Raw genomic sequence first — 17,355 nt, 5'->3', positions numbered from 1 at the left:
TTTCTGAATAAGAACTGAAGTTTTAAGTTATGCATGAGAAATAAACAAAAAATCTACAAATAGCCATTAAATGATATTATATCATACTTCAAATTTTACAGGAATCAATTTTAGGCACTTTAGTCCATGTTTTTTCCACATACGTAGAAGCACTTCGATGCCTTCATATGAAAAAAAAAAGAAAGTAAAATTATTACTGGTTACATCCTCATGGTGACTACATGAACTCTAATTTGCTATTGCTTAGTACTGTTAATTTGATGCTGTCTTTTGACTTCCCAGTTGTTGTTGTTTTTTTAATTATTTTTATACTTCAGTCATTTTTCTTTTTTTGGGGGGAGGGGGAGTGAATAATTAAAATTTCTTTAAAGTCTAAGCATACTAAATATGTACAAAAAAGTTACTGTTAGAGCTGCTGTCTTAGTTCTTTCCCTGCTCTTCCATATGGAAAGTATGTAAATACTAAAGTATAGTCACAATTTGTCGCTTACATGAACAGTCTATTTTTCTAGTAGGTTTATGGTATATAGGCTCACACAGATTTGTGTTACAACAGCATATGAAAAATCATGCAATTTATAAGGATACCATAAAGTCCTCTAGATCAAACTGCGCAGCATGAGTAGTTACGGCCAATGTTACAACGACGTAAATTTTCATAGATAAAAACTCTAAGGAAACGCATCAAAAAGCTCTTACTAGGTAATATTTCACTATATTCATCATTCTTTCAAAACCAGAACACCTTGCATACACGTACATTGCTGGGGCTTTCTTGGCACTTACTGCAGATCTTTCAGCTGTGATCTCACTAGTGGTAGTTCTTACAAGAGCTGGGCATATTTACAAAGGGAGGGGGAAGCTGGAGAAGACATTTTTATGTTTTGTGCTAAAAAAAAAAGAAAAAGAAAGAAAGAAAGAAAGAAAGAAAAAAAAAAGACTAATGATCACACTGATGTCTTTCAGAAGAAAATTCACACGGGAACAGCCTGGCTGCCAAGAATACTTTGTTCCTTGTGCTCCAAAATCAGAAACACTGGAAAATTTTGTTCCATTGGTCAGGAGGAATGCAGTTTGCATGGTAAGTCATGATAAAGATGAGTGAGATATATGGGTGACAGGTGTTGAAAAAGACAGGCAAATTTTATTCAACGTTATGTGAAATTATGCAACTGAAATTAAGAGCGGTATAATATATTCTTGCATTAAATTGCTTCCTGGGTTGTTTTCTTTTTGGTTTTTTTTAAACCAATTACTCTATTTTACAGGTCATGTTTTCCATGAAAAAAAGAAGTAGAAAAAGTGCCAGCTACATTGCAATCAGCTCAGCTCCTTCTATATCAAGATGCATTATATGACACCGATGGAGGTTTCTATAATCTCTGCAGCTTTACCATGTACAGCATGACAATATTTAAGTCTTCCATGATGCAGTTTGTGAAAAGTGTATGATAGCTCACAAAAAGAGGTGTTAAGCAGCTCCTTTCTCCCCCTATTCTTAGCCTGCTACATTTAGCCAGAAAAAAACCAACCAAGATAATCTCCCTCTGTACTGCTCCACAAGGGTCCCCCCGCTACTTTTCCTGTTACACTCCAACACTTCCATCTACATTCTTGATCATGTGTTTCCTTTAATTCTGGCTGTAATTCATGCCACATCCTAATGTAATCATATCAATCCTAAGCCCTTCCATGACACCTTCCCTTATGGCTATCTTACCAACATTAATCTGGCTTGCTCTAACATCTGACCTTTACAGCTGATATATTGCAATATTGAGAAGTGCAGGAAAGCACAGATGTTACCATGATATGCTTTGCTTATAGCACTGATCTTACAAGCAGTTAAGTAAATTTTTATCCTTCATTTTGACACTATAATCAAAATACACATCTTCACACATTCTTCTGGTTCCCGGGCATCACATTTAGTGTGCTATGTTTCAGTGTCCATGTATGAGCTGGGAAGTAACAGATGGAAATTTGTCAGAACATTTTAAATGAAATTCTATCAAACCAGGACGTGTACTACCAAGTAGCTCTGTGTGTGTGTGTGGTTTATTTCAATAACATAATGTAACTTAAATAAATTAATAAACACACACACACAAAAGGTTCCATTAAAAGAAGGAATTTGTTATCTGTCTAAAAAGAGAAAAGAAATCAAATGTTTTACATGACTTGGGTATGCAAATAAACAGGCAGTTATCTAAAAGCAGAAGCTAAGAAAGCTCCCAACAAATTCTACAGTCTGAATGTGATATATTTATATGGGGGCAACTTTTCTATTTTACTGATCAAAGCAGAACTCTACAGCCTGGCACAGACTGCAGCTCTCAGCTTTATATTTTTCCCTTTCTGCATCGCTTTTAGGACAGCAATTCATGACCACTTCAGAAAGTAAAAAGAAATAGAAATTCACTGAGAACTGATGGAAGCCCTGACACCAGTTAGCAAAGAAAGTGCATTTCACAATTTATACATGACAAGAAGTATTTGAGAGTGACTTCCATCCTGAAAGGATCTGCCTGCTCTAAATCATAAGCACATTTCAAGTTAGCGATATTAATGTATCAGATGAGACATTTACTAAGGAATTTACAGTCTCCCAAAGCACTGTAAAATGAAAATGCTACTTGGAAATGCAATAGTTAAGAAATAGAAAAGAATGTAATGAATGTCAAAAAGAAAACTCAGAACCAGGTAATGTCATACAGTGTTAATTGCTCTATAAATGACCTCAAAAATGAGCACATACCACTGCAGAGGACCTTTTGCTGGTGAACATAAGAGCATTTCCACTGATTTATGTAACCTGTAACAATTTATTTTAGACGTAAAGAAATATTTTTTAGTCAGGAAAAAAACTTTGGGAAGCATCCAAAATCGCTACAGCACTTCTTAATTTGAATAAGAAATGCAACAGACCTTCAAACTATTGAACTATTAACTATTTAGATCTATGATAGTGCTTTAGTCATCCATTTCATTATTATTAAAAGGTCAGCATACGTGCCTTTGAATTCTTGAGGCAATATATAACTTCCTAAATCTTCTTGCAGTTGACATCTTGAAGCATAGATAGTCCAAGCTTTCCTAGCAAAGTTGGTGTTATATAAGGCTACATTACTTTCCAAAAGGAGAAATGAGGCTGAAAAATATTGTCATTACAAGCTCTCTCTTTTGGAAGCAGTTTATATGTTAAGATTTTGGAGCAGTAAATTCTAAATTACCATTTAAGAAAACTTATCAAAGTACTCCTCATTCACATTATTATAAAAGTGCAGGATATCATAACTAATGGCATCCCTCTTCAACTTTATCAAAACAGCTTATTTTGAAACAGCTCACGTTTTATGCTCACCTCTTGCATATTGAATGAGGACTGATGTGCATGAAGATGGGATATGCTACAGAGGGCAATGCATTTCAGGACTGACAGAAAAGTAATGGTGCATTTTCGGAGGTACTGCTGCATTATCTGCATAAAATGTTCTAGCCTGCTCTCTGCAGATACTTGTGATAAAACACTCCAATCCACAAATCACAGGCTATCACAGTGGGTTTTTTAAACCACGTGCTCTGAAGGAGCCATGCCCAGTCTGTGTGAAATATCTTCATTTCGTGGCCAACTAAATCTAAAGGCAAAAAGCATCAGTCCCATTTACCTATCTGAATGCCCTGAGAGAACAATCAACTTAAGTTCCCATTTTGGCTCTGAGAAAGCATCACATAAGTTATTTTACAATGAATTCCTTAATATCAGTTTTTCTCTTCACCTTTGCTGTGGCAAAGATAACCCTGAAACAGACACAAAACCAGGCCAGTGCTGGATAATAAAGCCACAAGTTGCCATCAAAGCACAGAGAAAGGCTATTTCACATCCCACACAAGACAGGGCTGGGGACATCAGAGAGGCTGAATTTGGTATCAGAGGAAAAGTGAACCCGGGTCATCCTTGCCAACAGGAGCCCAAAGCCCTCCTAGCCAGAGACATCCACACTTTTTCCTTACACAACGTCTTTGTGCCATGTGACACCTTCACACCTCAATTTCAGAAGATAAATAAGCATTCTTAAGTCCACTTACTCATCTATATCATTCCACAGAAAGCCTGTTTGAAGGAATCCTGAAGAATTCACACAGATGCGCAGACTTTTCAATAAACTCCACTGTGCTTCTCCTTTTCCAGTGTAAAAAAAGGAGAAGGTTCTTCCTGTAGTTTCAACCAGACAGGATTTGAAAGGCTGCAAGCTCAAGGAAGGAAAATCAAAGGAAGAAAAGCCGACTACATCCTCCTTTCTTCTCATCAGGGAGGATAACTGCTACCCATCTGAAATTCAAGAATTTATGTGTTCATTTTGAGTGAAAAGTGCAATGGTGCAGAGGACGCAAGGTGGGCCTGGTGCTGGTTCTCTTAGAGAGAATCTCACTCCACACGAATGAAGCCAAAGTGTCTTTTGTCTTACCTGGGCTCGGTTTGCACAAATTCGATTGAGTAAGAGCATTTATTCTCTGTAGCTTCATATTCCAATGTCTTATGAAGCCACAAATCGATAGGAATGTGAGTGTGAAAGATCCTCTGTTTTTTCTTTTGTCCTTCCCCCCACTTTTATAGATTACTCTAGAAAAATAGAAGGAATAGTAATATCATAAGACTCCCTCCCTACTGTTTGCCATTCGGGAGGAAAAAAAAAGCTCAAAAATAACCTCCCACTTGTGGCTATTGAAGCCATTTGCTCTGTGTTATTTTTATGGGCTATATGTGAAACTAGAAGGAAGGTGTGAAAGCGGGGAAGTTCCTCCTACTCTTGGCTGCCAGCAAAACACCCAGCAGCACCGTAACGCACTCCTGTACCCCACAGCTGCATGAGCTCCCAAAATGGCAGTGCAAAGTGAAATGATTTGGGCAGTTTCCTTAAAGGCCACGTCGATTAGCTGTGCTGTTAATAAGGCTGCATATAGTTTCCATGGAAAGTCACCCACCTGTCCAACTGTGAGACTATCAGAATTGCAGAAGACTTTTATTTCATTATACTCCATTTTTATATTATCATGAAGGCATTAAATTTTTTTTACAGTGCAAGTCATGCTGTTGAGAAGTAAAGAATCAGAGAAAACTAATTCAGGTGACCTCCACTACGAAAAATAAGTCTCATATGAAGCCAACATATTAAAAAACCCCATGAATGCTAAGGGCAATTAGATTCCAGGCAAGCTTAAACAATTACTTTGTATTCTCACCCACACCTTAGAGATTATTAAAAAACACACTGTTGCCTAAATTAAAAGATCAGAAGGATAATTAGGAAGCAGCACAAAAAAAAAAAAATAAAAAATGTTTTGAGTTGCTGCTCTCAGTACTGACCCATTTCCTCTCCAGGGCAACACAGCACGGTTATTCACTCAGAAAGGCAGCCGGACCTTTCTGAGGAAGGCTTCATCTGGAGGCTTCTCCACCTCCAGGATGAACTATAGATGACAGACACCTTCAATGACAACCCCACCAGCACCTGGTGTCCAATCCTAATTCTCAGCTCCTTCATCTTCCAGTTTCCTTCTCTATCTTTGTGATTTTATTATCAAGACTTAACCTTTACATTTGCTAGAATAAAATTTGTCGTTGCAAGATAGAGCTCAGTAGATGTGACAAACCTAGGATGGTTTTCTTTGACAAAGCAAATTGAATTTTCAAGAGAACATTCAACATGGGGATACAAGATTAAGAGCAGAGGAAGGACTTTGGGTGGAAAAGGAGCCGCTATGAAGGACGATGGGGAGGTAAAGATAAAAAGCTCTGCTGTATACTACTCCTTGTACTATTTGTGCATTATATTAATTCCGAGTCTCTAAATTACTGATATTGCCTTCTTGGATTTATGTATGTCTTTCACTGTATTTTTGTTCTGTTATATTACCATCAATGCGTCTACACATAGCACTAAGAACATCTACTGAAGACAACAGGTACTTGTGAGAAAAAAAAAGCCCTCCTCTATATTATGCCTCGTACATTTAGTGCCAAATACATACTACCATACACATACACTGTAAGGAAAGGAAACTTTTCAAGATTATAAGAATAAATGGTTATAAAATTAATAAATAAACAAATTTGAGGGCTAAGGGTCAAAGTCATACTGGAAGCTATCTGTTCAATTTTCAAAACTGGCAAGGACAGAGAAACACGAAGAGCAAGCAAGGAAAACGAAGAGAAGATAAATGCCCTTGCTTGTGCACAGAAAAAATCAAAATGATAAACAGGAAAGAATAAAGTGAGACCAAATATGTAGAAGCACTGACTGAGAAATCTGACTGCAGTGATTCCCTTCCTCTTATCACAACTGAGCGTGCACCAAATGAATAAACTGCCACTTGACATTTCCTTTAAAAAAAAAAAAAAAGTAAAAGGAACAGTACTTACTCTAATGAATCATTTTGGCCTCTGCAGCAGAAAGTAGCTGTGATGAACTATAATCTGTTTCGGGAAGTATAATTCTATAATGGAGAATATATGGGCTGAAATATGAGAAGTTGTAGTCTCAGGTCTACTTTAAAAGAGATTCTGAATCATTCCTGCCCACTTCTACTTATATTTGATCATAGCTGTTGACACACTCTTTCTGCCATGCATAGATACATTTCCCTACTAGGGGTAGGAAAGCCATATGGTTCGTGGATGACTATGAATTTTCATAAGGCAAACTAAACTACATTTAATTTCTTTCCCTAGTTATCCAAACAAAACTACCCATTCATCAAACAGAACAGTTCACCATCAGGTGGGACATTCTGGCCCATACAGCATATTTCTAACAAGTGCAAGTCTCTCCTCAATTCCATCATTACCGACAAGTTAACGCTAAGTTTCAGCACTACTGGCTGCCCTGTTTCCAAAGCCTGCTTAGACAAACTGCTTCACTTGGTGGTAAGCTGGAGCAGCTAATAACAATTGTCTTGTTCACACAGTAGAACTGAAACAGCTGTTTTTGTTTGACTGATACAGTTTGAAAGAGCCCCCTGATGGTGCACTTCAGAAAAAACAAGTCTTTATTTCAATGTTCTTTTTATTACAAAACTACTCATAGGACTATCATAGCTATGCAGGAAAATTGCTTTGACTATGTGTAATTGCAAACAGGAAAAAAAAGTTCCTGCCTATTAGAGGCAGGTGTGAAATATTGCTTTGACACCTTAGTCAAAGCCCAAACTATGCCAGTGACTATTCCTATGTTAATAATTTAGCCAGACAATGCTCCCAGTCAGGCTGAAAGCAGTCATTACATTGTCCAAGAATATTCCCTATCAGGACTGTACCCTTGGCCACAGACTGCACTCAGAGGGGATGGAAGTCTCCTGCTGCTCTCAGGCTCAGGTGTGACAGCCCGCCTCATTTAGGAATGCATTGCTCCTTAAAGCCAGCACACTTGTTCAGTGAGAGCTTACTTTACATTTTTGAACTGACTAGAAATAATTATTAGCTGGTCACAATGGACTTCCACGCGTGTAATTTCTGTCTTGGCTTGGCAGCTTGTGACAGCCCAGCATAGCCCACAGCATCACTGCTGATACTGATGAGCCTTTCCCCCACACTGACACAAACTCCTGCTCAGCACTGGGGAACCAGCACCCATGTGGGAGCCTTGGGCTCATCTGTGCAGCTCGGTCTGTTGCACAGACTGCGCAGATTCTCCCAGCACCTCCGCTGGGCAGGCTGCCTATTGAGGGCTCCTTTGCAGCCCTTAGGGTTTTGCTTTAAGCATATCTTCACTTTGTACCAGAGAAACTTAAAAATTGCACAAGGACTTCAAATTCTAAAAAGTTAACAAAGAGCAATCTATGCCCAGCACTGCTTTCAGGGCATGTAGCTAAGTGTATAGCCAGATATTAATACCACTAATAGCACTAAAATGAAAAGCTAAAAATAATCTATAACAGAACCAACGAATTTATTTGACAGTCCCAGTTTTCACTTCACATTTAACTGAACGGCAGCACAATACGTGCATTATTTAACTTCAGGATATTATGTTGGATCACACAGGGTCTGACTGCAGCACCCAGAATTAACTCTCCAATGCTTAATAACATCGTAATTCATAAAACCATTGTACATGCTCGGAATTCATTTTAACCACATAGTGAACGTCTTGAAAAGACACGAAATGAGTCGGGGGGACGAGGAGGGGAGGGCACGGCGGCAGCGCGTTAAATACAAATGTTAACAGCCGGCCAGCCTTGTAAGAAAAGCCGCACGCAGTGATATTAAAGCTTGTAACACCGAAAGAAAATTCTTCGCGAGGTTCATTTAGAAACGGCTTTTTTTTAGAAAACGGGATTGCTGCAGAGCTGAAAGCGCGGCGGTACAAAAGTTTCACTCTTCCTCCTTTACCTATTTCTTCCGACACCACGCAGAGACAGAAGCGAAGCCGAGCGCAGGTGCGGCAGCACAGCACCCCGGGTCCACTCGCGTTACGGAACAACACCTGCCCGGCACGACAGCCACTTTTCCACAGCGGCCCCGCGCCAGCCGCTCCCTCCCGCGCCGCCCCCCGAGCCGCAGCGCGCGGCGCTCAGCTCGCAGCCGAGCACACGCCGCAGCTCCGCTGCCCGCGGCCGCCGCTGCCCGCGGTTCTTGCAGCGGCCCAAACGGGGCACCTCGGGCTCGTCGCCGAGGACGCCGAGCCGCTGGAAGTTCGGCAAGTCGAGGCCGCGACACTTCGATACCTCTGCCAGAAGTGGGGCACGGCCGCCCGAACCGGGCTGCGGGCGGGACGGAGCCCGCCGGCGTCTCCTCATGGGTCGCGCGCTGCCCGCACCCCCGTCCCGCCGACGGCCACCGAGCGCCCGGCCCCGCGCCTCACCTCCCGCCCGACGCCCCCCGGCCCCGAGCGCAGCGCCCGGACCCCGCGGTGCCGTCGCCCCCTTCCCTCAGTCAGCGGCGCCCCGACGGCGGCCCCCGCCGCCCGCCTACCTTTCTCAGCGCTGACATTCTAGTGCATTATTCACCGGGCAGGTGCGGGCTGGGCGCGGCGGCGCCGCCGGCTCAGGGTCGGGGAGAGCGCGGCCGGCAGCGGCAGCAGCGCCCTACGCCCAGCATCCCGCCGCCGCGCGCGCCCCCGGCGGCTCTGCGCGGCCGCGCGCCCCCTACCGGAGCCGGCAGACGGTGCAGGGAAGGGGGGGATGGAGGGGCCACGAGAGGAGGGCACGCCCCCCGCCGCCGTGTCAGCCAATGGAGAGACCTCGAGCTCTTGACGGACGGGTGCGGCGGGGAACAGGAAGGAGGACGGGCGCGGGCCGGCTGACTGTGCGGTTAGGTCGGGCCGTGCTGGGCCATGGCGCTCAGCAGGAAGGAAGGTGAGGCTGCGGCAGGTGAGGCGAGCGGGGCGGCCTCGGCGGTGGTCGCCCAACGCGCTGGGCGGCGCTCTGGCGGTCTCTCGCCTCCGCCCTGTTCGCGGCGGTGCTCGGCCGTCCTCCTGCCCTGACTCGTCCCGGACCGCTGGGGCTGAGCGGGGTGGCAGGCGGTGGCAGGTCGGTGTCCGCGCCCGCCCCGAGTCCCGCGCTGCGCTCGCTGACCGCCGTTCCCTGTAGCGCCGGGCTGCTATGGAGACGTGACTTGGTTCGGTTCGTTCGGCGTTTGAGGGTGTGAGACCGCAACTCGCTCTGGAAGAATGCGGTTATAAACATCGGTGTTTGGTAAAGTGCTGTGCTGGTTGTTGTACGGTACGGCTGAGCGCTGGGCCGTCTGAGTTCGTACCGTCTGTAGTGGCCGTGTGAGCGACACGTAAGTTTTCACACAGTCCCAGACCCGACTCTCACCTGATTGATAGAGTGCGAGGTCGGTGGCAGCTCTGAAGGAGGTACGAAAGCAGAGCAGAGCTCTCTCGGTTCGAGATACAGCTCCATCCCATAGCCTGCGGAGCGATCACTGTGTATGCAGCATGCCTTCTGATAGGGCAAGGCAGGAGGACAGATGAGTGTTTTGAGAGAGAAGGTTAGCCAGTGGGGAAAAGAGTTTTCGTTAGTAAACGTGGGACTCTGGGGCCGAGAGGAAGGAGAGCAGGTTTTGTCTAGCGGGTGTTGGGGCCCCAGCCCTGCAGATGCCCACGGTCAGGCTGGATGGGGCTGTGAGCACCTGACCTGGATGTGGTGTCCCTGTTCACCTCAGGGAGTTGCACTGAATGGCCTTTAAAGGTTCCTTCCAGACAACTCTGTGAAATTCCAACTGACCCCAGCTCCGTTAAACCAGAGATCAAATAGAAAAACACTCCTTTCTGTAAGGTGGAAGAAAAAGCTACGGTGATCTTGCTTGAGTTATAGTTTATACCCTTTAACAATAGAAGCCACTCATGTGCCTCTCTAAGCAGTGGTGGTTTGAAATTGGACAGAAAATCCAGCAAAGAATAGAAGGCTGATAGCATGCAATGCGGGCACCTGGGTTGAAATAAAAAAGTTGGAAGAGTCTGCAGCTTCATCCGAACTGGCACTGCTGCTGATGGCAATAAGTAGAAGATACTGAAGATTGTTGTTTGGTTTTGTCCGAATTAGAAATGAACACTGGAGTTTTTAATTTTGCTTTGAACTTGGCCAAAAGATAGAATAAAAAGGCTGGTCATCAGCTTGTTTGGGTCAGTTGTCACTGGAAAGGATCAAAGTAACTTGTAGTAAACCAGCAGTGCTTATAGGCAGAGATCTACTTGGGAATGGGCTGGGAAAGTACAGTTCTCATTATTGTGGTGTTTGCATGTGTAGTTTTTCTTGTTTTCAGTTGCATATATATCAACGATACATAGCAGAGCTAGGTTCACTGAGCAGTTCTCATTCGATGTGTTATTGGCAGAATGATTATCCACAGCGGACAACATATTTCATTGCTGTTAATTATTAGTTGCTTCTTCAGAGCCATATTAATCACATTAATTAATCATATTAATCAATTAAAGCTTGTGTGGTTCCAAGATAAAGCTGCCATACAGGCTGACATGGTGGTGGCCTGGTAGGGGGTAAGCAGTGAGGTGCTGGTATTGCTGCCTTGCACATCACTGACCTTCATTGCTAGTAAGTGCTACCAAGCCATGTGAAGGATGATCCAGTGCTACTACGGGCTTCCTGTATGGGGGGGTTATACTGGAAATGTGGTGACTGATAGCCAACACCTCCACTAACAAAAACATTTTGAACAGAGAGTATTGCACTGCAGAGTGCTGTTTCAGTGTTTTTTGTGGTGAAACTTAGGTTTTGGGCAGGAAGCTCCTACTTGTATGAAGGTTGGAAGGAAACTGTAGTTCTTAAGTTGTTTTTTCCTTTTGATTTCAATGGCTATATTACATACATGTACTTGATCCTTGCATCATTTTTTTTTTTCTATTTGCTAATTAAGAGCAACTCTCCTTACAGATCTTAATGGGGTTATTTTTTAATCTATGTAATTTTTCTGAAAACCCTGTGAGGATTTTTTTTTTTTTTTAAAGGATAAGCCACTTTTCTTTAGGGTGTCTTTTAATAGGTTTTTATGAATAAATGTGATCTAGAAATGGAGTTTGATGTCTGGCAAGGGCTGTCTGTGCTCTACAGAAGGTATATTGACTGTGTGGTTTTGTGTTTTGGTTGGCTTATAGAATTTGGTTTTTGTGGTGCTTTGTTTACTTATTTGTTGATGGGCTTTTTTGTTGTTTTTTGCTTTGGTGGTTTTTGGTTTTTTGTTTGTTTGGGTTTTTGTTTTTTTGTTTTTTTGTAGGGGCGGGAAAGGTGTCTTTTTTCTTGGGCAGCTCTCAATGCATCTTGCAGTCAGTGACCAAAGATTTATTATGGCTGATAGTGATCTAAACTTTATTTGAGAAAGTGGGTTTGTTTATTTGGATAGCAGCTAAATAAATCGGTGATAGCAATGTTTTCTGTGATTAAATGTAGAGGCTGCACTAGAATAAGCACGGTTGAATCTGCCATTAAAACTTATTAGGGGTTGGAAATAAATTGTAGGCTGCTGTTGCTGAGTTCAGCTTTGAGCCTGAGTGAGTAATGTAGCCAGAGAAGGAGGCTGACATGGTAGGAACAAAGAGGCAGATGTGGTAGATCCACCAGCTTTGTATTTAGGAAGTCTGTGAGGGTAACACATGCAGATAACTGAATGTGATGTTTCTGATGTAACGCGGCCTTCAGGGTTCTTAGCAGTGGAAGGGGGGGTGTTGGGTTTATTGAGATTAGGGTTCTTGGGCTTTTTTTTTTTTTTTTTTTCATGGAGAAATCCTTGAAGATCTACCAGGCTATTTGCAGTGGGCAGTATTTGATTTCTTATAGAATCATAAAATGGTTTGCGTTGGAAGGGGGACACCTCCTTCTAGACCAGGTTGCTCACAGCCCCTTTATGCTTTTGGTTGTCTCTAGTTCAAAAGGATTTCAAAGAAAATAGCCAACGAGTGTCTAGAAACTTGCACTTCTATGGCTTGCCTAATGATTTATATTATAGTGCCCTTACAACTACTTGAAAGAAAGGAAAATCTGTCATTGTAGCTCCATAATGATGGGCTATTTGACATGATATTGATTTTGTTGTTAGATGCACGTGGGAACATCTGTAGCAATTGCTGGATATTATGCAGCAATCAAATACTCAAGTCACAGCTGAGTGTGATGTATTTTCTCCCTGAGGAAGGCTAGATGGGCATGCAGTTGTTTATATTCTATGTATTCTATATGCTCAGTGATACTACTTCTGGCAGTTTCAAGGTTTTAAGATGTGTATTCTGAAATTCATTTCAGTTTCTTTCAAGTGGAGAGAGCAAGTTCTTTTTAAAATTGTGTTGTTTTTTTTTTTTTTTTTTCATCAGTAACCTGTAGTCCAAATTGCTTTTTTCACTTGTTTAACTGTTCTTAGAGCAGTGCTTCGAGCAGCTGAGTTACAGTTTGTTTTCCATGCTACCTGCAGCACACAGCAGAGGATCACCCAATACCAGCAGTGTTTCTAAGTTAGAATAGAAAAAGACCCTCCAAGACGTAGCAGAAACCTTACTGTAGTTGCTCAAAGGAAAAAGGCTACTACTTGAACTGTAGCTTGCATGTATGTGCTTGAGTTTGCTCCTCTCAGGCCATATAATCTTTGCATTCCCTGAAGCAGGAAGAAGTTTCTAGGTTAAAGTAAGGCTTGAACTTTCTGAAGTTTGGGCAGTTTACGCAGCCAGTGTTTGTAGGATTTTGGTGACCAGTGATGTTTGCAGTGCACAGCTTGTGGAGCTTTGCTGAGGTTGGTTACTTTTTTTTTCCTTCTTCACCACCCCTTCAACTCTCATCTCAATAAGTAAATAATTACACTTGGACCAACTTAAAGTAGCAAGAATGTTTGATTTTATTAATTTTAATTATCAAACTTGTTCTTCTTTATAAGGATAGGTGTGAGACCTTTAGATGTTTTGAGTGAGATCTGTTTGATCCTGCAGTACGAGAAAAGTGTGATGGCACACCTAGAAACATGGATAGTGTGCACAAATTGATGCGACGGTGCAGATGCTTTATTTTCCCAGGGTAGTAGTGAGTGCACACAGTTAACAAGGTTTTGCTGTGGGGCAGGCAGGGTTCTCATGAACAGCTGGAACAAAATCCTGCTGTTCTCACTGTGTTGGCTGTGTAACTTCTTGTTATCTGTGTCATGTCAAGTCAAGTTTATTAGATGTCTAGGAGCTTGCAGTCGCAATTAAAGCGGCCTACTGAGAGATCTCTAAAGCCTCTGTTGAGACAGGATGGCACGATCTATTAGTCAGATTCTTATTGAACTACACAGTCATGCAGAACTTGCTGACAGATGTAACACCAGTCGTACTGATTTGAAGCTGCAGGGTGACACAGAGATCATGCTTACTGAAGCTGAGTCAGTTTCATCTTAGGTAAGAAGGGAAAACAAATGTCTGCTTTCTGTTGTGCGTGTCTTAGTTTTGAATCTATGATTGCCATGAGTCACATTGGCCTGGGGGGCCGCAGGTCAGTCTGAGTGGTACAGCAATGCCTCCTGAGACTTGCTACTTAATTTAGGTGAATGCACAGCTGTAGGTTATGCAGACACTGTTTCCTTTCTCCTCTACTGACATCTTAAGCTGTATACTTAAATAAGTTGCTCTTGTTCAAAAGTTGCCTCCAAGAAGGGAGAACAATGTATTACTGTCAGGTAACAAAGTGGTTTCTCTTATACTACAGAGCATAGTGCTAGGTGAAAGGTAAATGGAAATGCAATTTTATGGACTGCTACATTATAGCACAAAGCTGGAAGTTCTTTATTAGAATTCAATAACTGCATTAAGAATAAGGCAAGTAAAAGCTAGGCAATTAGTATCCGATTTTAATGTCTAATGGGACATGGAATGCTGATAAAATTTTGGAGAAAGTGATGTGTGAGATCTTGATGCAAGCCGTAAGATAGTGAGGTTAGTATTACACAGATTAAAAATGACAGCATCTCAGCTTCTTGTGAAGCTCCCCATGATATAAAGGTTAACAGCAGTACTCGCATGCAGGTAGCTCAAACACAATTTGTGTGACCTTGAATACAAGTTTATCCTTCGGTTTCATTTCCAAATGGGATGTTTCTTCCTTTTCCACCTAAATATGTGATGGTAGCTTTATTGAGAGTAACATTTTCTGGTGTATAGAATGCCTATGAAATAAATTGTAAAACTGTTCCTGTGTTTGGATATTCAGCCAGAAATGTACTTTTTTTCCTTTAAGCTGTCATTCACATTTGATCAGAATAGGAGAATGTAAAAGCTGTATAAGGAAAATTGATTAAACAGTAGAAAATACTCAAGTAAACCATTTTTAGTGTTTACACTTCTTGAAGGGCTTCCAGAGTCTCGTGGAATATATTGTGTGTATTCAGTGAGGGTCCGTAAGCAAAATATTTTCTGCCATCTTCAGATGAGTTAGCCTTAGTGATTTTTCTGGCTTGAAAGTGCAAGCGAATTCCACCTTAAAATGTTAAGCTGAAAATCTACTTGGTAAATTCCTCAAGAAGGAGTTTTGGAGAATAGTAGTGCCTTTGAGAGACAAGGACTTTCTGAAATTAAAAAAAGAGAGAGTCTTAGTATGCAGAATTATTCATTTGTAGGTAAACACTGCCAGGTGGAAACAAGATATTGTGGCTGATCTGCAGAAGGGCGTACTCTTTGACCCAGACCTCTGTATTTATCTACAGTGGCATCTTTCAAGAGATGGATGGTCTGCCCTACCCTGCGTTTTCTGCAACAGCTCCTTCAGTCCCTGCTTTTGTCATGCACTGTTGTTTAGCTGTCCTCATAAGAACCTGTTACCATAGCTTCACCTGCAGGATGAGGGATGTTTATAGACTGTGAACAGAAAGCAAAATAATGTGAAATTGGAGACTTCCCATTCTTCTATATGTAAAATTGTACTTTGAATGGATCTCAGATTCTGTATGTTTTGTACCAGTTATTTTTATCTTTTGGAAAGATCAATTTGATTGCCACCCATACTGGTGTTTTGCTTTCATACTGTTGTGTTCATACTGTTTGTGGTGGAATGAGAGTATGTCAGTCTTAGCAGAGCTGAACTCATTGGTAGCGAGAAAATGATAACCTTTTTCTTCTTCTGACTCGGACGGGGTACCCCTGTTATAAATATGACAGATGCCTAAGTGTTCACACTACAAGGATAACACAGTGTGTAATTGTATTCATAGTATACTTATTCTCTTCCTCATATCCATTTCAAAAATGGGAAAGTTGTATATATGTTTGTCTGTTGGTAGTTACATGTGAGTGAACTTGACTGGAAGATTGTCTTTGAACTGATGATTTGTGGCTTTGCTTTTGTCTGGAAGCCAAGTATATGTGGCTCTTGTATTATGAAACTTTCTTATCAGATGTGCTGTGCGTTGATTTCCATTGACTGTAATAGGGCCTCTACAGTTTAATCCCTAGTGAAAGCATTTTAGATGCTGACTGACTGGCCAGCTGAATACTCTTCAGTTTTCTTGGAGGGGCGGCTAATGTGTGAACAGTGTGATGTCTTGCACATGTCTGTCAATAGGTGTTGTAACTGCAACTGCATGTTGTTTGTACTGTGCAGTATAAGCAGGGTATCTTTTGTCTTTTTGGAACTTGCACTGATTCTTAGCCATAGCTCTGCATGTAGGCCAAATAAATAAGAAGTCGATCAGCTTGGCCAGTTGAGCAACTCCTTCAGAAGTACAAAAGACCTAAAACACAAATGTCCATATTGTATGATAAAAGATGAAGTAAGCATTGTTGAAAATGGTTTAAGGGAATGGAAAACACCTCCTAGCCAGAAGTCCTTATCAGTTTTCTACCTGCTAGCTGGTAAAAATGACAATCTGGCTGATGTTTTCTGTATGTAGTGATCTCTTAAAATACTTTTATACCCTGTCTCTGCAGATCTTAGTGAAACCCATCTATCTTTTATTTTTTTTCTTCTGCAAGTGGTCTCACTGAGTGTCCTGGTTGAGAGTTGACTACGTAGCTATGATTAGAGAAGCAATGACGATTGAGGTATCAGGGGGAAGTTCTTTACAGAGAGAGTGGTGAGGTGCTGGAACAGGCTGCCCAGAGAGGTTGTGGATGCTCCGTCCCTGGAGATGTTCAAGGCCAGGTTGGATGGGGCCCTGGGCAGCCTGGTCTAGTATGAAATGTGGAGGTTGGTGGCCCTGCATGTGGCAGGGGGGTTGGAGATTCATGATCCTTGAGGTCCCTTCCAACCCTGGCCATTTTGTGATTCTTACACCTGATATAAACCATGGCCCTATGCAAGCTGCTCTAGCTGACCTAGTTTGAGCATTAAATGATGTCTGGAGGTCCTTTCTTGCCTTAACTAGCCTGTGATTTTGTGACAGTTCTGTAAAATAAGCATCCCAAAATAGCCTTTGTAGGTGGTATGATACTTGGAGAACAACAGATCCTTCAAAGATTATAATTCTGTTGAATATTGGAGAATAATTCTGTGCTAACAAAGATGAACTGAACGTTTTGATGAAGCCTTGTCCAAACATTCTATTCATTCCGTTGTCTTCTGTTCTGCTGTACTCTTTTCTTCTCTGCATTAGCCAAAATAATGAGTTAACCTATCTTGCACATGAGATGGTTTCAGAAGAAACTCCTGACTTCCCAATTTGCACAGCACTACTGTTAGTAGGAGAGAGATCAAGTAGGGCGAGTCGCGAGCCTCTCAGAGCTCTGTGTTTGTTGCTCCTGGTGCCATTTGTTTTATTCGTGCTGCCCAACTTACATTTGAGTAGGCAGCAGGCAACCAATTGAGAAACACTGCGGGGGTGCTTACAGCATACGTGGCACGTAGCCAAAAGCAAGCGTTCTCCACAGAAATGTTTCTTGAGGACGC

At 42.2% G+C, this 17,355-nt stretch overlaps 2 protein-coding genes across 15 annotated transcripts in view; one reads left to right on the top strand and one right to left on the bottom strand.

Annotated features, from left to right (window-relative positions):
- Nucleotides 1-9,102, bottom strand: part of DLGAP2 (DLG associated protein 2) — a 459,829-nt gene extending 450,727 nt beyond the window's left edge. For 6 of the 8 annotated variants that reach the window (XM_048936873.1, XM_048936878.1, XM_048936881.1 and 3 more), the window contains exon 1: nucleotides 8,975-9,102. In XM_048936873.1, coding sequence (XP_048792830.1) covers nucleotides 8,975-8,992 — 18 coding nt within the window. In that variant the 5' untranslated portion in view covers nucleotides 8,993-9,102. Of the gene's footprint in view, nucleotides 1-6,424; nucleotides 6,515-8,974 lie in introns of those variants that run through there. The other 2 variants (XM_048936875.1, XM_048936874.1) reach the window with 2 other exon arrangements.
- A 165-nt stretch (nucleotides 9,103-9,267) lies between these two features.
- The window catches only part of ERICH1 (glutamate rich 1), a 163,734-nt gene continuing 155,646 nt past the window's right edge, over nucleotides 9,268-17,355 (top strand). For all 7 annotated transcript variants that reach the window (XR_007375339.1, XR_007375342.1, XR_007375341.1 and 4 more), the window contains exon 1: nucleotides 9,268-9,357. Coding sequence is in view for 2 of the 7 variants with exons in the window: in XM_048936909.1 (XP_048792866.1) it covers nucleotides 9,336-9,357 (22 nt within the window). In the remaining 5 variants the exon portion in view is untranslated. The remainder of the gene's footprint in view (nucleotides 9,358-17,355) is intronic.

The sequence above is a fragment of the Lagopus muta genome, chromosome 2, assembly GCF_023343835.1.
Source record: "Lagopus muta isolate bLagMut1 chromosome 2, bLagMut1 primary, whole genome shotgun sequence".
NCBI lineage: Eukaryota > Metazoa > Chordata > Aves > Galliformes > Phasianidae > Lagopus > Lagopus muta.
The sequence above is the reverse complement of the archived record's forward strand: the minus strand, read 5'-3'. Positions and strand labels throughout refer to the sequence as shown.